We start from the raw sequence: 26064 nt of genomic DNA, 5'->3' as shown, positions 1-26064 counted from the left end.
CAGGCTAGATTATTCTTGTTACACCTGGTTGAACAACCATACTCAATGAGTATTCAATAATGGCTCCAAGGCAACCTAGAGGGGGAGGTATGAAGTAGAGGGCCTGAGGGCACTGTCCTTGTCAATTTTTTTATCAATTACTTGGATGAGGAAATAGGATGCTTATCAGATTTGCAGATGACATAAACTAGGGCTTGGAGAAGCTTAGAAGACCACTTTAGAAGACAGAATCAAGATTCAAAATTATCTGCATCTTGAACAGCCAACAAGATGAAGTTCAACAGATAAATGTAAAGTCTTGTATTTAGATAAGAAAAGTAAAATGCACAAGTATGAAATTGCAGAGACCTAGCTTAGCAGTGGTACATCTAATGGACCACAAGTTGAACATGAGCCAGAAGTCTGACACACCTGCTGAAAAAGCTAATGCAATCTTGGGCTGCAATAACAAAAGCATAGACCCTTTGCATTATGAGAAGTGATAGTTCCACTCTATTCTGAGCTGGTCAGATCTCACTTGGAATACTGTGTCCAATTCTACATTTTAAGAAGGATGTTGATAAACTGGAATGGATTCAGGGGAAAGAATCCATGGTGAAAGATGGCAAGGAGTCTAGAAATTAAGTCCTTTGTGAAGCAATTCAAGGAGCTGGGTGTGTTTATCATGAAGAAGAGAAGACTAAATTGTAATATGATCGATTAGAACCAGTGGATTCTACATTACAAGGAAGCAGGTTTAGGCTAGATATTAGGAAGCATTTTCTTCTTGTAAGAGCTGTTCAACAGTAGAACACTTTGCATAGTGCAGTGGTGGGCTCTCCTTTGCTTGAGGTGTTCAGAAGCTGTACGGTCATCTGTCATGTTCTAGCAGATCCTGTTACTTCCAAGGTCACTTTCACTCTAAAATTCTGTGATTCTAAAGTTTATTACCTGCCTTTCCAGAATTTTACTTAAGGTGATTAGTGTATAAATATTGTAAGTAATGTAATACTTACTGGGGGACATAATACTTACACTCACACTCGGGGATGGGCCTTCTCTATGGCCGCTCTGAGGCATTAGAATGAGCTCACTGCTGAAATGAGCTCTGCAACTCTGACACCTTTGCTTTTTGCTACCAGCTGCTGTGCTCACCGGTGCTACATACATACATACATGCTACCCTCCACTTGTGAAAGGACATATTATTACAAATATGCTAACCTTCTACAGACTATAGGTGGACCGTGTTACCCACGGATTCCACATCCGTGGATTCGTGTATCAGTCGGGGCAAAGACACCCGACCTTGGTTTATGCGTGTGTAGGGGGGAAAACCCATACTGACCTCGCATATCTGCAGCTTGGAGGTGGCCAGAAATTACCACGGAGATCATTTCCGGCCACCATTTTCTTCGATGGAGCCACAAAATGGCTCCTGTCGTTGTGGAAAAAATAGTGGGGGGGAGGCTAATTTTTGGCTAGTTTGGGGCCACAGCACGACTCGGGAGCAACAGAGCAAGGTAAGAATTCCGCCAATTTCCTGCCAACCGGGAACCTAACCCCTGCAACCCCATAGGTTCCCTTAACTCGATATTTGTAGTTTCCATATCCACAGCTGCAGCCTGGAACGGAGCCCCCACGAATATCGAGGTCCATCTGTATTTCCAGGAACTGAATCTTGTCTTTGCTGTCTTCTAATCTTCATATTAGATCACTGTACTATGGTAGGAAAACATTAAATAGTAGTATATCATGTACAAAACTGTGTTTTGAAGATTATTTTCTACTCTCTAAATAGTGTGTCTCTCTCTTTAGTATTCTGGTTGGCTTATATGCGGTTGAACAACTTATGTTCACGTCTTCTGCCTGACCATCCTGAACTAGAACGTTTAATCTGGACCCTTTTTCAACACACATTACAAAATGAATATGAACTTATGAAAGACAGGCACTTAGACCAGGTAATATCCCTGACAGAGGTGGGCTGATTTCAGTCTTGTGTGGTTTAATTTTGTTCTGCTTTTTTTGCAAGAACTTCTGTGATCTACTACTGTGTGTAAAATTTACAAAGCAAATTTACAAAGCATAATCAGAGAATCTAGCGCTTAAGGCAAAATTAACCTGTATGAAGTGATTCTTGGTATTCACTCTTAGTAAGAACATAAGAAGTGCCTTGCTGCTTCATATCATAATCCACATAGTCCAGCATGCTTTTGCAGGAATCTGAACCACCAGTAGCCCACTGTAAATTGGCCAGTGAAGCACTAGTTGATTCTCTCTAACCCTGACCAGTGGGATCCACTATTGCACTCCTTGTATGTCTTTTTTATTCCAACATAAAGTTGATTCTGAAATGTTTAGTATTTTAAAACTGGTAGATGACCATTTTGATTGCTCCACTACCAGAGACTGATGGATCTGGATGGTTTCCCGATACCCTTCCACAAACATTAACAAGACTTACACTCCTGTTAAAGCTCTCGTTGATTTGTGGCAAGTGGAAATAGCCCAGGTGGTACACAGTTGCTCCTCAGCATGCTCTCCCTCTGAGTAGAGCCCAATCTGTTCCCTGATATATATTAGGGAGCTGATGTGATGATGCAGCAGGGTGATGTATGGGTGGCATGATCTGGGTTTCCCTGAAGATCTTCCTGAGGTTCTCTTCATCAAGCTGAGTCTTATCAATGATCTTTATAGCTGCCATCCTCAAAAGCCAAGTTTTCCTTAGGCCGCTAAAGCCTGCATAAGACTACTAATAACCAAACACCTCCTATGATGCAACAGGGGAAATAGCTGGAAGATAAGTGGGGAGAAACTTGAGCTGGGTTCAAATAAACGCTAATCATGGTCACCACCAGTAAAGTCTGAGATAGTGGCAGACCAGAGAGCAGGGCTATGAGGCTGATCTCAAAGACTGTTTGAGATCAGCCTAATAGCCCTGCTCTCTGGTCCACCACTATCTCATACTTTAGAATAATACTATCTCAACTGGTTTAGAATAAGGCAGCCAGATAAATGGAATGTGTTGGTCTGAACACATCTCTTGTGTCCTTAAAAAAGCTTCCAGTTCTTCTCTTCTGGGCATAATCCAGTGTGCTATCATTGACTTTTTAAATGGCTTGGATTTGAGAGCAGATGTTTGGCAAGGGGAATCCTGATCGAGCCAGACTGCACCCCTCCAGGGGTCTCTGCCATGGGCATGAGCGCTGACCCAGGATTGCGGCCAGCAACAGAGCCAAGGCTGGCTAGGATCTCAGGTCACAGAAAGAAGTGTCGCCAACTGTTCCCGGGGGTGGTGGTGGTGTAGGAATGGAAGTTGCTGGGAGAGCTGAGACTTGGCGGTGCCCTATATAAGTGTAGGAGGAGGGTGTGGATGCTGAGAGGGTGGGTACACCACTCTGGGGCACACCTCTGGGGAGGGGGGTCCACCATGGGTCTGCGGGGGATGCAGCAGCTTCTACTAGATGAACCTCTCTGAAATCTAAGCTCTGTATCAGTGGCCAGATGCCTACACAAAATTAGACAACCGGTGACCAAGGAGGCCATTTTGGTATGGTGATGATGTTACCATGCTTGCTCACACCTGTTGTACACTACCCACATGTATATCTCTGCTTTGGGGCCAAACTAGGGGAATTTACTCAGAACCAAATGTGCAAGGATGAATAACAAATGAACTGCAGTCTAGACAGAGGCAAGACTATGTTAGCGGTATCCCAGATGAACAATAGACTCAGAGACAAGGTTTTTGAAAACAAGAGGTTATTTTGTAAAATGTAGTAGTTGGCAACCTTTTAAAAAAATAATTAACAGCTTTATTCAGATTTCCCCATGTTACAACAAAATACAACAAAAAGGTGAGGGTATGAGACAAAAACAGAAAAGGGGAGGGAGAGAGGATGAAGAGCTTGACAATTATTGTTCTGAATTAAACAGAAGAAATTCCACAGATCCAAATAGTATTTCTGGATTCTGGTATGGGAGCATACGACAATAAATTGTTGGTTCATATGTAGCTAGATTAGGGAGGTCTTCTCTCTATTTATATACTGAGGGGCTGGAGGAGCTGGCAACCTTTGAACAGTCACAGTCATGCAAGGATGAACACAATTCCTGGGGAGAGACAAGGACAAGGGTGGAAAGATGGGGCGAGGCTGGAGAGAGAGCACCGTATCTTCCAGTGGCTGTTGCTGGTGTTTATTTTGTGTTTCTTTTTAGACTGTTGAGCCCTTTGGGAACAGGGAACCATCTTCTCCTTATTCTTTTTCTCCATGAACCACTTTGTGAACTTTTTGTTGAAAAGCAGTATAGTAGTAGTAGTAGTAGCAGCAGCAACAACAACAGTAAAGAGGGAATCAAAAGCAGCATTAATACCTGGCTTTGATCTGGTGTTTTGTGCATGAAGCCAAAAGGGATGAATCTCATCTGTGGAGACTCAGTTGCAGGCACAGAGGTTCTGCCAAAACGGCAGGCAAAGAGAGACCACAGGGTGCCGGCATGGCTCCGAGTTCTGAGGGTTATGGTACCCAACTAGCAAATGGAGCGCTGGTTTTGCCAGGCGGTCAGGCACAGGGTTTAGCCCACAGTAAGCCCACACAGGCAATGGCTCAGCCTCAATTGGTCTGCTCCAAGAAACAAGGAGTTTCCTCCAAAGTCTAGGGGGCTCTCAGGCAGTTAGGTACAGGAACTAGGTCAGAGCAAGGCCACGTAAAGAGTGGTCCAAGGTTCCAGGAATGTCCAGGGCCATCTTGTGCATGTCTCCACACAGCAAGCCCACACAAGGAATACTCAAGGATAGTGATTTCCACTCAGCTCAGTGGTTTTGGGCCACATGGTTCAGTGCTTAGGAATTCAGCAGTCCAGTGACTCAACTCGAGAGGAAAGGGGTTGAGCACACCACCAGCATTTGGCCAGGCAGGCTTCTGGGCAGTAGAACACACTAGATGCCACCAGACTCCCACAACAAAAACTTCAGCACTGAGGCTTGAGGGCAAAGGCTTTTTATAGGGGTTTTTGCTCTGCAAGGTTCCAGTAGTAGGAAACTAGAAATACAAGGGGAATGTTCCAGTCCAGAATCTAGAGAAGATGTGTGCATGGGACAATTGTTAATCAAATGGATCCCAGAACAAGAGGTCTGTTGTGCTAAATCTAATGAGCTGCCACTTGTCTTGATGGCGTGGCAAAGTTCCCCAGAGATATCTCTTTTTAAGACCCCTGGCTTGCCTTGCTTGGAATTCTGACCTCAAAAATGCAAGAAATTCACCTTTTCTTAGATTGCTTTGCACTGGCACAAATTTGCATGACACAGAAGTTGGATTCCTCTAGGGCTGGCCTGCTCAACTTCGGCCCTCCTGCAGATGTTGGCCTACAACTCCCATAATCCCTGGCTATTGGCCACTATGGCTGGGGACTATGGGAGTTGTAGTCCAAAAACAGCTGGGGGGCCAAAGCTGAGCAGGCCTCCTCTGGGAGATCACTGGTGCCAAGTCCTTCTCTATGCTCAATCTTGCAGGCCAACGTTTCCAAGATGGAAAGGAGGGGGTCTGCTAAGAGTGGCCCCATATTTATGGAACACCCTTTCCAGACAAGACAAGGGAGGCACTGACACTTTCTTTATATGAATTAAACATAACCTGAATAGTGCCCAGGAACACATTGGAAGTCACTGGAGATTTTTTAGAACAGGAGAGATGTGTTCAGACCAGCAAACTTCTGTTAACAGCCCCATGCCCAGCGCATTGCAGTAATCTAACCTGGATGTTAGAAGGCCATAGCTAACTGTAGCAAGGATAGATCTTCTAAAATATTTTACACAAAGTGGTAAACATGAAAACAAGAAATGCAGTAATAAGATTGCTGTTGTTTCAACAACAGATTGATGTTGTATTCTCTGAACCTTTTAGGAGTTAGTTTTATTGCTGCTTTTCTGCACTGTCTTAAAATGTAAGGATGTTTACTTTTAGATGCTTTATTTTTGTCTTTTTTCATGTTATGTTTTGTTTATATCTGTAAGCCACCATGAATATTGAAAAGTGGCACTGAATGTTACATACATAGCATTCTAAAAATTAGATACATAACATTCTAAAAATAAGCAATTGGTTTTCTGCAGCAAGCAGAAACATTTCATTAGTTTTAAATTTTAGTATGTTGAATGGTTACTCAGTGTTTACCTTTATAGTTTCTGAAAAGGAACAAAATTGAAGTATTTCCTAGATGATATTTCTTTCTCTTCAATAGATAATGATGTGTTCCATGTATGCCATATGTAAGGTGAAGAACATTGATCTCAGGTTTAAAACAATTGTGACAGCATATAAGGAACTCACTAATGCAAACCAAGAGGTAGGTATAGCTTTTTGGCATTAATGTTCTATGAAATTATTTGAATTAACATTGCCTGTTATTCCATCAGGATTCTTGAAATGTCACATGGGCAGGTCAAAAGAACCTGGTTTCCTTTGTACAGAGAACCAAAAACAGTACAGAGAACCAAAAACCTCCCACCTAATTTCCTCATTTCAGGGAGGAGAGCTGGTCTTGTGGTAACAAGCATGAATTGTCCCCTTTGCTAAGCAGGGTCTGTCCAGCTTGCATTTGGATGGGAGACTACATGTGTGAGCTTTCCCTCAAGGATATTCCCCTCAAGGGATGGGGCCGCTCTGGGAAGAGCACCTGAGGTTTCACGTTCCCTCCCTGGCATCTCCAAGGTAGGGCTGAGAGAGACTCTTGCCTATAACTTGGAGAAGCCACTGCCAGTCTATGTAGACAATATTGAGCTAGATGGACCAAGGGTCTGACTCGGTGGAATGCAGCTTCCTATGTTTTCAGTGTGTCTAGAACATTTAGATATGATCTTCAGAAAAAGGGAGCATGTTCTAGTCAGCCTGGGTGCATAAGTCACATTAAGCAGGTTCAGCATTCGTACTGTATCTGAAATTACGTCCTAGTATTGTGTGCAGCCCTCCTCTTGATCCAAAATCCTCCTAATTCCATCACCACTGTTGATCATGCTTCTTGAAAATGCCATCCAAGAACCCCCTGCCATGTCTGGCAAATCAGGCTTTCATTAGAATCAAGGCTGGCTGATGTGAATTGCACTAGTGAGTTTGTTTAAAATTAATAGAACGTTCTCCAAAATGGCAAGCATAGAAAACCTTTGTTCACTCAGCTTCGCTAGCTATAACAGTTGCCTATTGTTTGTAAGTATCAAATGTCATGGTGACAAAATCCATGTTTATGCATTTAGCCAGGATTCTACAAAATCAGTAGCTAATGAATGTGTCTCCCTACTGTCTCTGCCCTTGTAGATCAGGAGAGACTGAAACAGTTGACCAAGTTCTTCTTTATTTGTGTTTTATTATTGTTTGCACAATCAGTTGGTTTTGCCCATATTAAAGAATTTCACAGGCTGTTCTGTTTTTATATCTGGGTTCTTTTAGCAGACAGAGATAGTAACATTTCATTTAATGTAGCAAATTTTTGTGTGTTAGCCTTTAGATCACGTCATGCAATTGTAGCTCTTCCCTAAAAGAGAAGTATTCTTGAAAATTATTAAATTTGAAGTGAGGGGGGTTGTGGGACAGATTGATACTTGGCTAGGAAGCCAGACTGATATTTGTGGACCGCTGCAAATTAGTCCAACTCTTCCCATGTTGATTGAAAGAGGTATTTCTCTTCTAAGCCCAAGCTGCTGATTTAGAGAAGTACTTTGTCCAAACATACTTTTGGAGACACATTCAATCATATGATGAACAGCACAGACTAGCACACATCTGCTAGGAGTGTGCTGTGGTGTGAGATAAAAGGAAATGCCAATATTTGAGGTGATTTCTATGCAATGTTCTAATCCTCTCTAGACTTTCAAGCGTGTGTTGATCACAGAAGGACAATATGATTCCATTATAGTCTTTTACAACTTGGTGTTTATGCAGAGACTGAAAACTAACATTTTGCAATATGCGTCCAATAGGGTAAGTTATTGTTTCCCTTCTATCTTGATCCAATGTGACTTAACAGACATTAGGAAAACTTCACAGCACTGATAAAATTTTCATGTTACAGCCTCCAACATTATCACCCATACCACACATTCCTCAGAGCCCTTACAAGTTTTCCAATTCTCCTTTACGTGTTCCTGCGGGAAATAACATCTACATCTCACCTTTGAAGAGTCCCTACAAATTCTCTGAAGGGCTATTGTCACCCTCCAAAATGACACCAGGATCAAGGTTAGTAAGCTATTTCTTTAAACAAATGGCTGTATCAAACACAAAAGGAAACTAGACAGAATGTGGTTCATAACAGAAATTTTCAGCTCTTGCCAGTCCAAAAATACAAACCCTACATTGTTTGGTTTTGCTAGCAACTTGTAAACTAGCTAAAAGAAATATTTGCTGTTGCCTTAATAATTTACTTCATGATGTTGCCTGATGATACGGCCTGACAACATTAAAGACTGCCAAAAGAAGACTTAGCCTGAGGAATAAAAAGTCCAGGATGGGCTAGCAGAGCCCATCCTGGACTTTCCATTTCTGTTTTAGTTATGTGAATCATAATGACTCATTCTATCCCTTCTAATACCTGTCCGACCAGTGCAAGCTTTTCACTGGGTTTCATTGGGAGTTTCAGGGATCTTTCCCTACGGCCATTGCGTCTGCTCCTCACTTCTCCCCTCCCGCCAGGGTAGCACTCATGGGTGGAGCAGGTTAGAAGGGCTGAGGATAAAGACCCTAGCCAACTATGAGCCCCTTCTGATGTTGCCTCAGCCATGTAGACCATATTGCATAGGAGCCATGTGGAAAGGACATTAGATCATCCCTGTCATATGGGAGGAATGCATGATGTAACTTCTTCCCGTTAATTAATTACCCCAGCTCTTGGAAGATGCAACACTGGCATGGGGAAAAGCCGTGTGGGGTGACAATGTGGGGAAGGGTGTTTCCCTCCATCCCATCTGTTTTAGAACAGCAGCCACTTGACGCTGCAATCAATGGAGGAAGGACAGATGGGGGAAAATATTGTGAACTCTTTCATTCCTGGATATTTTCCCTCTCAATTACTCCCCTCGAGCTGCTTTCCTCTCCCCCATTCCTGAGAGGGAGGAAGAAATATAGGTCCTTGTATCTTCTGTTCCACAGGGAGAAAGGCAACTTGAGGGGGGCGAGTATCAAAGCTGGGTCACCTGAGTAGAAGGAATGCAGCACCTCAGAAACTGGATGTTAGAATCATTTCCACAGTAGGCTCTTTACCCTGGATTTTTGAACATTAAATGTAGAAAACCATCAATAATCTTATCTGGCCTATTGTTCCCTCACCAAACATGGTTCTCAACCGGGGGCCTCCAGATGTTGCTGAACTACAACTCCCATCAACCCCAGCTACAGTTTATTTTGGTGGGGGAGGATGATGGGAGTTGTAGTTCAGCAACATCTGGAGGCCCCCAGGTTGGGAGCCACTGGGTTAGGGCACAGGTGTCAAACTGTGGCCTCACTGTAGATGTTGGCCTACAACCCCCTGGCCACTGTGACTGGGGATGAGGGGAGCTGTAGGCCAAGGGCTGCAGTCACAGTTTGACACTCCTGGGTTAGGGGATTAACCAGATGGGCATTTCTTTCTATTTAACAGCCTTTCAACAGGATATGTGCCATTTGTATACTTGACATTTTCCAAGTCTATGTAGAAAGGTACAAATTGATTTTATAGAGAATACTGTATAAGTTGTACAGTTGATTTTACAGGGCATGTTTTCTGTGTAGCCATTCAACCACCATTTCATAGACAGATATTAAATGCTTTTCTTCATGTTTGTTTTTGCAGAATATTGGTGTCAATTGGTGAATCCTTTGGGGTGAGTTGCCTCTTGAATGCTAATGGTTTACGTGTTCATAGAGTATTAGCGCCACAATATGCAGAGATCCATGCCACTTTCTCCATATTTTCTTAGCCTACTTTCCAGTAGACTTATGAGATAACCTGGCATTCTGTGTGTGTGTCTCCCCCCATCAACTTCACAATGCCTGGACCAATATGAACCAAATCGCGTAGTTATAGGGACACCTCAACAGTGTAGTTTGTGATGATGTCATCCACCCTGATCAATCAATTATTTTTTATTACAGTCATTGGCCAGCCAAAAAATAAAATCCAGAACAACAAATATAACTAATATACACAAATAGTGGTTGATAGTTACACACAATAAAACAGTATACAAGCATCCAGGATAAATTACTTTAAAAACAGTAAAACAGCTCCTAAAATTGAGACCTTAATCTCAAAGCAATATAAAAAAATTTGGCCACCACTTTTGTGATCTCACAGCTTGTGTCCGCAAGGCAATATTGTATATAAAAAAGCTCACACCTCCCAGGAAATCTAGCTAACAGGGGGGAAATAAGTTCTTCTCTAACACCTTGATACAAAGAACAATATAACAAAACATGGGTAACTGTTTCCAGGAGGCCAGAGCCACAGAGGCAGAAAACCGTAACTGAGGAGTCCTTAGCGAACCTCCTTTCCAAAAGAGAGGAGGGCAGCACATTTAAGCAAGCCCAAGCAAACACAACCCGAAACTTGGAGAAGAGTTGTTAGATAATTTGCACCTCTATCTCCCATGGGCGGGATCCCAAAATGTAGAGGAGAGCAGGTTCTGTTAGCCGAAGACATAAGTTCCTGACGTTCAATGTCATGCGACTATAGAAACAGTATTTCCTTCACCTTATTATTCTCCAAGGTAAGTAGTTCAGAAGGAGACAGTCCCAATTGCATTATTTTGTTGTTCACATAAGATAGCCAGGGGTTTGGATAAGAGTCCAACCATAGGTAACGGAAAAAAGAAAATTCCTGAATCTCTAAACAGAGTTTAATCCATCTAGCAAAAGAAGATTCCCAAGCTTTACAGACTATAGAAAAAGACCCAGATTCCAGGCAAAGAACAGAATATGGCACACACCTAGGCACTGCAAAGATTGCTCTTAGGAATATAGACTGTACTCTCTCAAATTCAATTGTTACCCCCTGTATCCATAAAGAGGCTCCACAAAGTAATTGAGCCACAATCTTAGCCCGAAATACCTGGAGAGCCATAGGTATATACTGGCCTCCTTTAGAATAGTAGAAGCGTAAGAAGGCACTAAGAGTTTTGCGGGCTATATGGATAGAGGACAGCCTATGTGTATTGCAGTTAAGATTATATTGGGGGAAAATGCCTAAATATTTATATTTGTAAACCTGCTCAATACGATTCTGGTTTACTACCCATTTGTATACTTTCCTGGATTTAGAAAAAACCAGGACCTTTGATTTTTTTATAATTGATAACTAACTTGTTATTGTTGCAATAGCAGGCAAAAGCATACAGCAATCTTTGCAAACCCAGTCTAGTCTGAGATAATACAGCTGCGTCATCCGCATATAACAACACTGGCACTCGTTTATCAGACAGCTTCGGTGCATGTAAATCCACCTTTTCCAGACATTGGGCCAAATCGTTAATAAAAAGATTAAACAATGTAGGGGCCAGGACACAGCCCTGTCTGACCCCACAAGTAGAAGGAATTAAGTCAGTTAGAGCCCATCCACCCTGATCCAAGAGGGTGGTCACGTGAATGTTTGAGGCGCAAGCTTGACTAATTTGTGGACTGTCTAACCCATTTGAACCAAATTGGCAACAGTTGCAGTGAGTGACACACAGGGACACCTCAATGGCATAGTTTGTGATGATGTTATCCACACTTATTCAAGATGGTGGATGAGTAAACTTTGGAGGTGCAAGTGGGCTAACTTGTGAACCGTTTAACCGATTTGAACCAAATTTGCTACAGCTGTAGGAACACATCGAAACACCTCAATGGTGTAGATTGTGACGATGTCATCCACCCCAATTCAAGATAGTAGACACACAAACTTTTGAGGTGCAAGTGCATTAACTTGTGTACAGTCTAACCGATTTGAACCAAATTTGGTACAGCTGTATGGGCACATAGAGATGCCCCAGTGGTGTCATTGGTGATGATGTCATCCACCACAATCCAAGATGGTGGACGTGTGAACTTTTGAGGTGCAAGTGCACTAACTTGAGGACTGTCTAACCGATTTTAACCAAATTTGGTACAGTTGTAGTGAGTGACACACAGGAACACCTCAATGGTGCAGTTTGTAATGATGACATCCACCCCGATCCAAGATGGCAGACGCATGAACATTTGAGGTTCAAGAGATCTAACTTGTGGACCTCGATTTGAACCGAATTTAGTCCAGTTGTAGAGACAGTGAAAGGAAAGTAGGCTGATTTGTTCTTACTAGAACAACTTGTTTTCCTAAAGGAAAAGCAATTGCTTCCGGCTGCAATCAGCCAAGAAGAATGAATGGGGAAGGGCTGTTTATTCCTTGTGATCCACTTTTTTCTCTTAAGCTCTTGTTCTTGCATGGAATATCTAAAGGCAGTCCCCCCACCCTCCGTCCTGTGTGTATATGTGTCTGGTGGGTGCGTGGGTGGGGAAAAGTTTAAGGGGCCAATTTTGAGAATAAAAATGTTTAACAGGGAAAGGGCTGAATATTTCTTATCTTCCGAATGGAAGTAGGACGGTCTGTTAACTAGAATTGCATCTTCTCTAGCTAGAGTCCTCCATCCCTTTCTTCAGGATCTAATCTGATGTAGGGGTAAGGGACGCATGCTTGTCCATATGGGCCCTGTCTTGGAGGGCGGGTGGGGAAAGAGAGCAAGAGAGTGAGCGCAAGATTTCTGGGAGCCTAGTGAAAGAGCTCCCAAAATTAGTCATCCTTATCCTATTTCTCCCTCCTAACAACTTTTTACAGTGAATTAGGAGGAATTTCCCCTTAGGCTAATTGTAAGGTTCTTCACCTTGGTTTTTCACTCTCCTTCTATCAGTGATGAGGTTCAAAGTGAGTTATGGATCACAATTTATTTCAAGTAAGTTGGTTAGAATAAGCCAAGATAGTTCAGTTTGGATGTCATAACCAGCCCTGATTTATTGTACACCAAAAGTAGATGTTTGCCTGGGAGGGGGGGACATTGCACAGGAACAGGCTTTAACCGTGGTTCAACATGCACCTCAACCAATCTGATAGTTCTGTCCAACAACCAACATTAAACATTGTGGAATCAAGTTGGGCCAGTCAGTTTTGCAGTTGTGACTTTCATTCACAAAACATTTTCAAACAGAGGCTGGACAGCTATACAGTAACAGGTTCCTACACTGAGATGATGATTGGAAGGAGGCCTGCCCAAGTCAAAGATTCGGTGATTCTAAGTTTTCCTTTCAGAGCCTTTGGACCTTGGTTCCTGAGGATGTTGTGCAAGGAGATGGCGTGTTAGGCTTGTTTTCATGCCTAGGCCTCTTCAGAGGTTCCTCCTTTCCTTGCAGCAGGACATTGCCAGTCAGAAACTCTGCCTCCTCCCCACATCTCCACTTCACTATTGTAGGTGATTGGGCCTAAGTAGATTGACTGGTCATAACAGATGTCATCTGTGGGGCTTACTGTGAGGGATTTGCGGCAGAGGACTCCTGAGCAGCCAAAGAGAGCTCAAAGTGAAACCAAGGAGGATACACGGACCAAGAAACAAAACATATACTGAAAAGTATATATACCGTGTAGAGAGTCTATTCCCACACACACAAAGGATGAATAAACATATGTTATAAAGCACACATTTACAAAGAAATAGCCTTATACTGGATCCCATAAAGTGTGGCTGAAGGTCAAATTGTGTCCATAGTCCTTATGCATGTGGATATATAGTTCTTCCAGATCTTTGCTTTTCTTAGGTTGGTTCTTGTTCTGGATGTAACTCCACAAGTTACTCAAAAATCTTCCAGAACTGTTGCTCCTTCTGATGGATGCCTTGTCCAAATAATACCCAACAGGTATCCTAGGTAATTTTAACCTGTTTCCTTCTGCTTGAGCAGGACTTCCTCAGGAGAAGTGAGCTGAATACACAATAATACATCTATCATTTTAACAAAAATACCTTCAACAAATAGTATTAAATCAAAGGGTTAGGAATTTTGAAGTTAATACTCACATTTATTTCTTCTAAAGTGACACTGCACTTGCCAGTGGTTTCTAAATTAGAAATCCTACTGAGTACCAAGTTGTACTGGCTTCAAATAGTACAGATAACGCTTAATATATCCTACAGCATCTGCCAAATGTTTTCACTCCCCTTTGATCAAAAGGGATGTACTTCATTATCCAATCACGTCTAAATGACCAATTATATTCATGTGCGTGTGTAAGGAAACAGCAATACTAAGCTTCCAAAAAAAGTCATGGACCTTTTGTCCCTTTTAAATTCCCAATTATACAAACACAATGTAGAACCAAAAACATAGCTAAAGTAAATACTTATCAAAGATATATAAATAGTCCCATTCTCCAACAGGAGAGACTCATAGTCCTTCTAGTCTCTATCCCATTTGTGTTCTTTGAACCCATTCCACATCCAAATCTTTAAATAGGGCCAGGATCAAAAATAGCTAATTATGCCTATAGATAACTAGAAAGGTCGTTGACCTGATTTAGACCAAAAGGTTCTCAGGGAACATGGGCATTGTATTATATATATAATGTTTTTAATGGAACAGTTAGCAAAAAAGTCCAATCTGTATTGTTTGCCAGTATTATTGTCCCTATATTCTGAGGTTTGCAAAGCCATAGGGCATGCCACACAATGACCACATTTGAAAAAACCTTTTGGTTCCACACCCTCCCTCCGAGGTAGGCTATCGGCTCTGACAAGAAAATCCTTGAAACTGGGATTTTTTCGAAAGGCTACTAATGGGATAGGAGAAAGGGCTCGACTGCTGATATTTATCACTATGTTTTCCTTCTTGTTGGTGGGCGTGATCTTGGTTCAAAAAATTTTTTTTCTTTAAATGAACGTTTGGAAGCACGTTCCAATCGTGGTCTACTACCAAACGAAACCTCATTCTCAAGAAGAGCACTCGATGAACCTTCAGATTCCGAAAAGTCGGACTCTGAAAAACTTATTGGTTCACGCCATCTAACAGATTTTTTAACAGGAGTTTTCCTTCTTGTTGGTGGGTGTTGAAATTTTTCTTTTTCTTTAAATGAACGTTTAGAAGCACGTTCCAATCGTGGTCTACTACCAACTGGAACCTCATTCTCAAGAAGAGCACTCGATGAACCTTCAGATTCTGAAAAGTCGGACTCTGAAAAACTTATTGGTTCACGCCATCTAACAGATTTTTTAACAGGAGTTTTGCGATCCACCCAAACATAGACCTGATTGGACTCATAGTCCTTCCGGTCTCTTTCCCATTTGCGTTCTTTGAACTCATTCAATTTATCCTGATATCTGTGTAAGGATTGTTCTATATCCTGTATTTTTAAATCAAAATCCCCATTTGAAACAGTATCCTGTAATTTTTTCTCCAACTCAGCAATTGTATTCTGTGTTTCCTCATGCTCCTGAAAGGATTTTTTAATTATAAGGAGCATGAGATCAAAAGAGCATTTATTTAATATGGAGGACCAAGTGTTCAAAAAACTTTCATCAGAGGAAAACATAGCAGGAGCCTTATTCATTCTTAAACCTCTTGGGATTCTAAAAGCTTCACAATACTCCTTTAATGTCATAGCATGATGCTGCAACTTTACTTGCTTACGTTTAAGGTTGCTCAATTGGTTCCATTCATTATGCACAGAGCTATGTGATGTGTATGCCGTGGTCCCAAACGACCGATTCAAAATACTAGTCCTCTCCTCATCCGAAAACATAAAGGTATCAGCCTTAAAAACCATCTTGGTAAATCGAATGAGGATACAAAGTGAAAACAATACACGGACCAAGAAACAAAACATATACTGAAAAGTATATATACCGTGTAGAGAGTCTATTCCCACACACACAAAGGATGAATAAACATATGTTATAAAGCACACATTTACAAAGAAATGTCATCTGTGGGGCTTACTGTGAGGGATTTGCGGCAGAGGACTCCTGAGCAGCCAAAGAGAGCTCAAAGAGCAGCAATCTCTTAAAATTAAGAACAGCCGAACTTACCTTGCTGCAAGTTCTAAAGCAGATTGCTCTGGAGGCATGTTCTCATTCACACAGAGTCTCAGCAGAGGCCTGTGTCAATGAGGGTGGACCAAGTGCAGGAGCAACCACGATTCTCACTTGGACTGGAGTAAATGTCATTGGGAGCCAAGCATATAGTTGGCATATATAATACTGGAGTAGACTAGGATAGCCAGATGATCCTGGCTCAGGGGAAGTAGGCCTGACACCCACAGGGGCCCCCAGCAGGTTTTGGAAAGGTTTGGGCTCCCTACTTTGAACCTATTTACAAACCTGGCCGATTGCTAGGTGATGAAGGTCTTTGCTCAGGGCCACTGTCAGATGTATTGGGCATAGATACACTAACCACTTTGTGCCCCAGGGGTCCCTTAATTACTTCCCTACTGACTAAGGTGCATCAAGGAGTGCAGGATCTTCTGATTGCAATTGTGCTGATGATGCCCGATTGGGCCAAGGGACTACAGCTCACAGATCTGGTGTGTACTTCCAGAAGCCTTGGAAGACCTCTAGACCAACAGGATTTACGATGGCCTGGCTCATCCTCAGCCAAGTCGCTTCCATTTAGCTGTCTGGACATGGAGCAGTGCCCTCTAGCTGTGGGGGTATTTCCACTCTACTGGCTTTACTAGGAAAAATCACATATAAGAGTATCTGTATATGTTGCCTGCTTGCCTTTGCTAGTGTGGAAGAGGAGATTTTTGTTCCATGAAAGCTAGCCCAGCAAAGGTCCTGCAGTTTCTTCAGGTTGGACTCTGCAGTAGGGCTTAGCCCAATCTTCCATAGTTTGTCCTAAGCATCTTTCAGAACAATCCTGTATTAAGCAGAAAGGAGCATGTCCCACCAATCCTTTAATTCACACATTTCCAAATTGGAACCTTAATATTCTTACAGCTCTCATGTAAGCCTATAGCTTCTCTTTCACTCAATGAACTGATCCTGATAACAATTTTCTTTGTTGTTGTTGCCTTGACTCTTACATTCTATTTGGAAAGTACGTGGACATTCTGACAAAATGAGTCCTGCAAATAGTCATCCATAGACAATATGGCATCTTGTGCCTCCTTATCAAGATAGATTAAGGACTGCAGTGTTCCAGCATACACATCTCAGTGCAGGGAATCACTGAACTAGTATCGCTACTCACTTGGGTCACTTTGACAGCCTTTGGGGCAAACTCCTCAAGTCAAGAATTCGCAGCTTCACCAGACATGATATTTGTGAGTGATCTTGCTGGGGGGACCTTTGGAAAATGGGTTCTGCAGAATGTCCTGAATTGAGTCGTTATTCCCTCACAAAGACAGCACTGCTGCTGTTTATCCCAGCTAATTGGTTGCCCTACAGCCACTAGGAAGAGATGTTGTTTAGTTACCTAATTGTAGCCTCTTACTCATGGAAGTAGAAAAAATTAAAACACTGAAAATTAAACACAGATAACATAACAGCAGAGAGAGAGAGAGAGAAGAACCATATACCAGCACCATTAAAAATCAGTTTAAAGGCCTTACACAGTTCAGTTAAAAGCTTTACAAAAAGAATTCTGTTAAAAGTTTTATGGAAGAGGAATGTCTTCACAGCCTCCTGCCAGAGAGGGGGCTAAGTGGATATCCCAAAGGGAATTCTGTGGTGTCTGTAGAGAGTGTGCTATCCTGTGGTTACATGTACAAGTTAGGTGATTCAGCTTTTCTCTCTAAATTATTATTGTTTAAATCTTTATTGGCTTATATGCCATGGAATAGTGATTCCTCATTTGGGGTAGGGGTCCTCTTTAGGGATGTGCATGAATAGTCTGGTGCTGAACCGGTTTGCCTTGCACCAGGCTGGTTCAGAGATTCGAATGCGGACCGAGCCAAGCCCGGATTCAGTGATGGGGGAAGGTGGCGAGAGAAATAGTAAAAGGGTCTGCTTACTGCCAAGTGTGCAGTCCATGCTGCTGCTCGTCCCTGGTGCAGCCCATAGCTACAGTGCACTTGCTCCTTTACCAAGTCGCTTGCTCAGCGGTGGCTCGGTTCTGGCCTCCATGCCTGCACAAATGGCACCCGCGCCTACATGGAGGCCAGAACGTCGCCGCTGAGTGGGCGGCTTGGTAATGAGGGAGGAGCATGCCCGCTGCAGCTATGGGCTGTATGGGGAGGAGAGGCGGCACGGGCAGTGTGCTTGGCAGTAGCCCAACCCTCTTCCTCCCTCTTCTGCTGCCCCTGCACAGAAGCTAGGGTCCCCCACCCTTGTACTTGTAAAGGGGAATCCTTACAAGTATGAGCCACCGGACCCGTTCAGTCAAATGGGCAGGACAGGACGGTCAGTTTGGCCAAATGGTTTAGCAGCACCTGACTGCCAGAAATCACGATTCAGTTCAAATTCAAATTGAATTTGAGCCAAACCACAATTTTTGGTTCATGCACACCCCTAATCCTCTTCTGTCACTGCTCTGGCATGGTCTGGGCAAGCAGGAGTTCCCTACCCCTGGATGACGTGGTCAGATTGAACTCTGCTACCAGAAGGCCGCACCAGCTGACAGACGGCTCTACTCCTACTATGAAGGAGAGGCATTTCCTGGTAACTAGTAAAATGCCTTGTGTCCCAGCCCCACCCAGCCACTCTGCTCTTAATTGCAGCCTCAAAGGGTTACTTTTCTTTTCTTTTCTTTTTTAAAAAAGTGAATGTTGCCTGAAACTCTGCATAATATGTACTTTGGCTCTTAGTGCCATGTTTCCCCCGAAGGTTTTCCAAAGAAGTTGACTATTTTGAGAGAGGGCCACTCAGAAATGAAGGTATTCTATTTTTGTAAATGGCTAAATTTTGACTTTGTGTGTGGTCTTCTGGTAATCCTAGACTTCTGAAAAGTTTCAGAAGATAAACCAGATGGTGTGTAACAGTGATCGTCATCTGAAACGTGGTGCTGAAGTAAGCACAGCCCCCAAGCCTTTGAAGAGATTGCGTTTTGATATAGAAGGTCAGGATGAAGCAGATGGAAGGTGAGTTGGTTTTAAATCTGTTCTTTCTCCTTGGTGACTTAAATTTCCTTCACTAATTTAAAGTCTTATATCCATCAATTCTTTTCTATAGAAAGGGCCAGTGGGATATTTTTTGGTGTCATGTGTATGAAAGTGTCTGTGGGATTTATTATTATTATTTACAGTTGCAATGTTTCAGCAAATCTATAGGCATGTATACAGCAGCCTTTGAATTTTTCATACCAACTCTTTAAAGAGGCAAGCTTGTGTTTGAGACGAAAATGTGATGGGCTTGCTTCAGTAATACAAGTGTCTACACAGGAACCTTCAAAGATGCCTCTAGCTGTGCTTGCGTTCCTTTCCTGTATGGATGGCAGCCCATCAGCAAGCAAATCAAGCCAACTCCTGCAATGCACTGTAGAGCAGGCCTGCTCAACTTAGCGCCCCCCCCAGCTGTTTTTGGATTACAACTCCCATAATCCCCAGTCACAGTGACCAATAGCCAGGAATTATGGGAGTTGTAGGCCAACATCTGCAGGATGGGCCAAGTTGAGCAGCCCTGCAGTAGAGGGTGTGTTTGGATTCAGGGACAGAGCTACTGGCGTTCCCCGTGGACACAGGCTGTAGGGGTGGGGCTGCTGAGTGCCCCCCAGGAGTTGCTGACTGCTCTCCCTTCTCCCCCAACTTGCCATGGCAGATCCTGCTGTCACTGCTGCTGCACATCGTTCACCACTCTCCCTCTCTCCCTCCCTCCCTCCCTCTGCTCACTGTGGTGGCTCCTGCCATGGCTGCTGCTGCTGCACATCACTCACCGCTCCCACTTCATCCCCCCACCCGCTGTGGCAGGGTCTGCCACTTGCCATCTGGCTCAGGGGCTGCTGGCAAGGATGGCGGAGCAGTTGTCACCGATGAGAACTAGAAAAGGCACGTGGCAAAGGCACACACTGCCACTGAATGGGGGCAGGCACCACTGGTGCTGCAGGGGGTGTGTGCAAACACAGGCCCTCTGTGCCCTGGCTACACCACTGGTTTGGTTCTATTCCCTAGCCATTGAGGAGTAGTTCCCACAGATTTGCACTTATTTAGGGTATATTTTAGCATGTGACATAGCAACTAAGATAGTATTGTAACTAATGATTTATAACCATAATTTATGATTATGATTTATAATCCTTGTAGGAAGAAGCCATAAAATGGAAGCTGGAGACTGATAAATACAAAATAGTTATATGATCTAGCTTTTAAAGAAATCTCTCTTCCCAACCCAGGCTAAAGCTCTTTTGACTGTCCTGTTTTTTTTTTGTCTTAAGGAGAGCCGTTCTTCTTGTGACCCTAAGAATGGGAAGTGTTCCATATAGGCGACAGATGTGGGGATACAGGATCAGGGAAAGAGATCTTTTAATCTGGTTTTACTTGATCATTCTTATCTGCTGATGCAGATGCTATGATATGGCAGTTAGCCATAAGCAATAGAAGTCCTAAATCAATTTTTATCAGGCTAGTGAAAGTGGATGTAACAGTCACTATTTGAATTCTGGTTACCTTTAGTGAGGATCTCTAACTAGTTTGTATATTTAAAAGGTTAAAACAAGTGTCAGCTTGAAGTGACATACTCAAGTTCTTATAGAAAATATAAAGCAGATTGCTCTAATCCACCAAATATCTGCACAGGGAAAGCAGACTCATTTTCAGGGGCAGATTAAGTTTTTTGCCATCTATAGGCAACCAAAGATTTGCCACTCTCTCTGTCCTGACCGAGATGAAACTATTTCTGCGGGGCGTTCTGCTTCTATCCCACCTCTCCACCCCCAACCATTCAGTTTAGTTCATGCAGAACAGCTGCATCAATTGCTGCAAGGTCCTGTAATAGGTGGGGGAGGGCGTTTTGGAGGGACTGGGCTGGATTGGGAAGAGGATCACACACAAAACAAGCAGGGGGAGGACTGCACTCTTCCGGAGGGGAGGGGACAGAGTCCGTGTGTCCGCTGGGCATGGGAGGGGGCCTTGGTAATGTGTGGTGGCGAACCCTTTGCAAACACATTGCCCCCTCTACTGACACTGAGAGGCAATCAAGCCCGCCTTGCTGGGGGACTGTTTTGCTCTCCCTGCCTCCTCCTCTCCTTGCTGGGGAGGACTGTTCACCCATTGCTTTCTGCATCAAGGCACAATGGGAATCCACGCCTGGATCTGCTGTCATGGATGTTCTAGAACTTGAAAAACTGTGTTTTCCTCCATGCTGCCTCGAAAGAACCACTGTTTAAGAATCCACAGATACGGACTCTGTCATGGCAGGCAGATTTGCTCTCCTCTCCTCTTTGGTTTCCCCCCACCCCCTTGTTGTGATTATCCTCGAGGTTTCAGATCGAGGGGTGGGGAAGACTCTGAGAGGAGGGTGGGATGTCTGCTGTGTATCAGGGCTTTTTGCCACCCAGTTGAAGCAGTGTTTGTGCTCTGCACCTTCGCCCTCTTCTCTCCACCCGCTCCCGGGGCCCGTAGGCCCTCACGCGCTCCCTCAGCAGAGCAGGGGCTGCTGCCATCCCCTCTGCGAGGTCTGTTGCCCCTCCTCCTGCCCCCCTCGGTTCTAGCAGATCCTCCTTCAGCAAGGTGGGAGGAGGAGGAGGAGGAGAGTGATGAAAGGCGGCTGCACCTGACGGGGATGACTGCCTACCCCGCTCCCTCCCGAGGATGCTGAAGATGAAGCTGCCTGTGAAGCTGAAGCAGCAGCAGCAGCAGACGAGCCTTAAGGAGGCAGCAGAGGATACATACAGGAGGGTGTTAATTTGCTACTCCTCAAAATTTGCCACCATAGACAAGTGCCTACTTTGCCTAGGCATTAATCTGCCCCTGCTCATTCTGTTGGAAATCCCACGCAGAGATCAACTGCACATCTGGATATCTTGTGTTCCTCTCGTTTGTGGTGTGAATGGGAATGCACAACCTCATTTGTTTATGTGAGTTATCTTCAAATCAGAGCCATGTATATCTCCGTAACGTAATTTTTTTTCCTGCTATAGGGAACACCTCTCAGGAGAATCCAAGTTTCAACAAAAGCTTGCAGAAATGAGTAAGTATTAGTTCATCACAATAATCACTAGAAATCAATGTATTTATTAAAAGAACTGCTCAGCCAGTCACTCAGAATACTAGATGGACATCTAGTTCTACATGCTTGGTGTGGCTTAAGGTTTGTGTTTCTTGATGGCAGTCCCATATAGCAAAACGTTTGTGAAAAGGATGAGTTTAAAAAGTAGTTTGTGATATGGCAATGTGCTCTGATGTTTTTTTAAAAGAAAAAAAGTCATACACTTTGCTGGAATTCAGCAAATATTCAAGAGTGTAAGTGTTTAAGGTTATAAAAACCTGAGATGATTGGACATTAAACTGTGAACCCAGGTAAAGATATTTTATATGGGAGTTCATCAGATAATATTAACCTACTAGCTGGGCTGGGCGCAGAACATCTGCCCCTCCGGCCGGCTGGCCTACCCACCCATCACCGCTGTCCCCCTCAACGTGGCTTTCTGGCTGACTGGCTGCTTCCCACCCCCCGCCCGCTTCCTCTCCCCCCACTGCCACCTCCCTCCCACTCCCAGTAGTGGCCGCTTCCTCCTGGCGGCCGGGTTGGCCTGCCTTCTCCTCTTCCTCTCGGCGTCCGGGCCAGGCTGGCCCGCTGCTGCCACCTGTTCCTGCCAGGCTGGCCTGCTGCCACCACCTCCTGTTCCCACTGGCTGGGCTGGCCTGCAGCTGCCTCCTCCAGCCAACCATCTGCCACCCACTTTGTCTCCCCATCCCTGTCGCTATCCCCCAGGCAGCTGTTCTTGTAAGAGCTGCCATGCATGGGATTAGCGACAGGTATGCCTAGGAGAAATAAATATATAGAAGATAGATAGGTCAGGAGTTCCCAACCCTTGGTTCTCCAGAGGTTGCTGAACTACAACTCCCATCATCCCCACCCACAGGTTGGGACCCCGCTGACCTATAGAATGTCCTTTCATATGGGGAACTTAACAATGCACCCAAGAAAACTGGTTCTAAATGCACACATTTTGTACTCTGTAGTATCTGTGTTAAGGACATTCTCTTTTAAGTTGGAGAGTCAGAGATACATGGGGATTTCCTTTCTTTTATGAAACAAAGTGCTTTGTTTTCTGAAGAGCGTTACTTTATTATAGCAAAATTGGTAGCCATTTTAAAAGCCTTTGGTTTGTTGATTATCCTTTATATTTTTTGAGGTAATTTGGAGTGCAAAAGTGAAGCAAAGTTTCAGTGCATGCTGTGTGTTGACAGAGTCCTGGGGGACTAATGGGTTTTTAAAAACTGGAAATACATGCTTTTTATGGAGGTTTCTTGTATTTTTAAGGCTGAGCTGGCAGTTCTTATTTAAAAAACAACAACCAAAAACTTTATCTGCTGGCAGTAAGCACCACTGCAAATCGAAGTGAAGTGACTTTTCATCCTGCATTGTTCTTTCCCCTCCTCCATTTTGAGCCAAAAGTTCTCTTTTGAGACCTTCTGGCTCAGCCCTAAAAAGACAAGAAACTTCTGTGGTAAGCACTAAGACTCTTTTCAGCAGTTTGTTTAATTTATATACTGCCCTTCCAAAAATGGCTCAGGGTAGTTTACATCAAAATAAAAACAATTAAAATCAATTAATTAAAATCAAATAAACAGTTAAAATTATTTAAATATTAAAATCATTAACATGATTTTTTAACATTAAAATTATTAACATGGTAGTTGAGGTAATAGATAAGTAAACAAAGAGAAAAACATGTCAAGTAACATCATTGATAAGATGTTTTTAATGTTTCTGCTAGGGATGTGCCCGAATGTTATTTGGCGCCGGTGGGGGTGGTTCTTTAAGGGCAGGGGAGGGTGTACTCACCCCTCCCGCCGCATTTCTTCTGCTGACGTTCCATTATTTTTAAGCCCCGTTTCCCTCATTGGCTGGAAGTAGCGACCATGCATGCGCCTGTCGCACATGTGCATGGCAGACGGGCACGTGCGCATGCAACGGGCACAAGCGTGGTCGCTACTTCCGGCCGATGAGGGAAATGGGGCGGCAGGGAGGAATGTTGCGGCCCCTAGGGGCTTAAAAATAATGGCGCGCCAGTGGGGGAAATGCGGTGGGAGGGGTGAGTACACCCTCTCCCGCCCTTAAAAGAACCACCCACACCAGTGCCAAAACTCTCCCTAGAGCTGAGATGTTTCGGAGGCCTTTATAATGGCCTCCGAAATGTTTCAGGCTCAAGCCTAGTTTCTGCCCCAGCATTTCAGTGGTACTCTGGAGGCTGCCTTTTATTCATTCTGTGGTCATCTGTTGCTTGAATGCCTTTGTCTATGAACAGGATGTGGCAGTTTTGTAGGCCTAATGCAGATTAGTTGGCTATTTCTCTTCTGATTATTTTTACTGAATGTCTTGTTTACCAGAGTTAAAAATAACACATTTTTTAAAAACTGGTTTGCTTTTCCCTCTAGCATCTACTCGAACCAGAATGCAAAACCAGAAACTGCATGATGGAACAGATGTTTCAACCACTGAACAAAAGTGACCTTCCCTTTAGACCACATTATGTGCACTATATACTTTGCTAACCTTTACTGTACCCTTGACATCCAAAATTTAGCTTATCCAGTGGTGAATTTCAATAGTTGAGCTTTTGAACTTTTGTGTTTTCAGTGTTTTATGGTATACGATGCAGCATGTATGCAATATTAGCCACTTAATTTATATCTTTTTTTAGGGTTTTACGTGAAAATTGCTTTATTTCTGAATGCAAAATGGTTTGATACCATTTTATTCTACTTATACTTAACTCCAATGTCTTTAAAGAAAAAAGACTCTTGAAGTTTAAGTAGAATTAGTTAAAATGCACTAGTTTTTTGTTAATTTCATTTTAATATTAGAGATGCACTATATATACTTTAGGATTAGAAACCAAATACTATAGCCTCTTTTAAAAAAAAATGCAGTTTCCACATTTATAGTCCAGACTCTGCCTACTGCCTGCAGGAATGTGCTCTGCAATGATGGATACACCTTAACTACGAGGGGTAAACTCATTGTGTAGCCATACTACTGAAATAAATCTCCTTTACCTTGTTAATGTTGCCTTCCCCCGCTTTAAACATTCCCCTCCCCCGCTGCAAACATTCACTTAGATTGCTCTTTTAAGTCCATTACCCTGCATTTTACCGACTCTTTTAGAAAACCAGAATTGCACTTTTGTGTCCATTATGAACACAAACACACACACACACTCTTTCTCTCTCTGCCATGGTGTGTGATGATTTCGTACAGATCAATAATTGGATTGCAAACCCTGAATATGCAGTGAAAAGCAAACCCTGGAATTTTACTAGCAATAAGTTTTATTTAAGACTGGTTAGAAAAACCAGTCTGGCTGATGTTCGAACAACTTCAGGTAGTCCCATCGAAATTAAAAGGACCAGTTAGGCAATGCTTAACAATGCTTAATTTCAATGGGACTACTTGGAGTAATTTTTTTTTGTCAGCCACCACCCAATTTTATTATGACTTTGTATTCAAGCAAACTGACAACTGTACATTAGAAGAATTCTATATACTAATAGATGTTGCTTTGAGGATTAATAAAAGTTTTTAAAATAAAGATTATCCATGTTTAATTGTGTATTCTACTCAGTTGTGGAAATGACATCAAATTTCATACTTCACTCCTATTCTGAACATGGTCCTGGCATGGGTTGGTGTGGAGCTAGAAAAATAAACTCTGTTCTTTTTGCACCTAAATCTGGGTTTCCCCCACCGCTAGGTTCAATTTACTCAGTAAATTAGGTTTGCTACATTTTTGGAAATTTTATTGCAGCAAAAGGATCAGACAGACTACAATAACTGATTGTATGATTTTATTAATGACTTCAGTGCTGACATTTCTGTATCAAATGAAATATGAGTGGGCAATACAACTTTAATATTATTATTATTATTATTATTATTATTATTAACATTTCTATCCCGCTGTTCCTCCAAGGAGCCCCGAGTGGTGTACTACATACTTGAGTTTCTTCTCACAACAACCC

The 26064-nt window shown here is 43.1% G+C and overlaps 1 protein-coding gene across 7 annotated transcripts in view; it reads left to right on the top strand.

The window, feature by feature from the left end:
• Nucleotides 1–25634, top strand: part of RB1 (RB transcriptional corepressor 1) — a 125652-nt gene extending 100018 nt beyond the window's left edge. For all 7 annotated transcript variants that reach the window (XM_053283756.1, XM_053283759.1, XM_053283760.1 and 4 more), the window contains 8 exons: nucleotides 1798–1943; nucleotides 6223–6327; nucleotides 7842–7955; nucleotides 8047–8213; nucleotides 9802–9832; nucleotides 18881–19023; nucleotides 22017–22066; nucleotides 24481–25634. In XM_053283756.1, coding sequence (XP_053139731.1) covers nucleotides 1798–1943; nucleotides 6223–6327; nucleotides 7842–7955; nucleotides 8047–8213; nucleotides 9802–9832; nucleotides 18881–19023; nucleotides 22017–22066; nucleotides 24481–24554 — 830 coding nt within the window. In that variant the 3' untranslated portion in view covers nucleotides 24555–25634. The remainder of the gene's footprint in view (nucleotides 1–1797; nucleotides 1944–6222; nucleotides 6328–7841; nucleotides 7956–8046; nucleotides 8214–9801; nucleotides 9833–18880; nucleotides 19024–22016; nucleotides 22067–24480) is intronic.
• The last annotated feature ends 430 nt before the right edge of the window (nucleotides 25635–26064 follow it).

Source organism: Hemicordylus capensis, chromosome 1, assembly GCF_027244095.1.
Source record: "Hemicordylus capensis ecotype Gifberg chromosome 1, rHemCap1.1.pri, whole genome shotgun sequence".
Lineage (NCBI taxonomy): Eukaryota > Metazoa > Chordata > Lepidosauria > Squamata > Cordylidae > Hemicordylus > Hemicordylus capensis.
The sequence above is the reverse complement of the archived record's forward strand: the minus strand, read 5'-3'. Positions and strand labels throughout refer to the sequence as shown.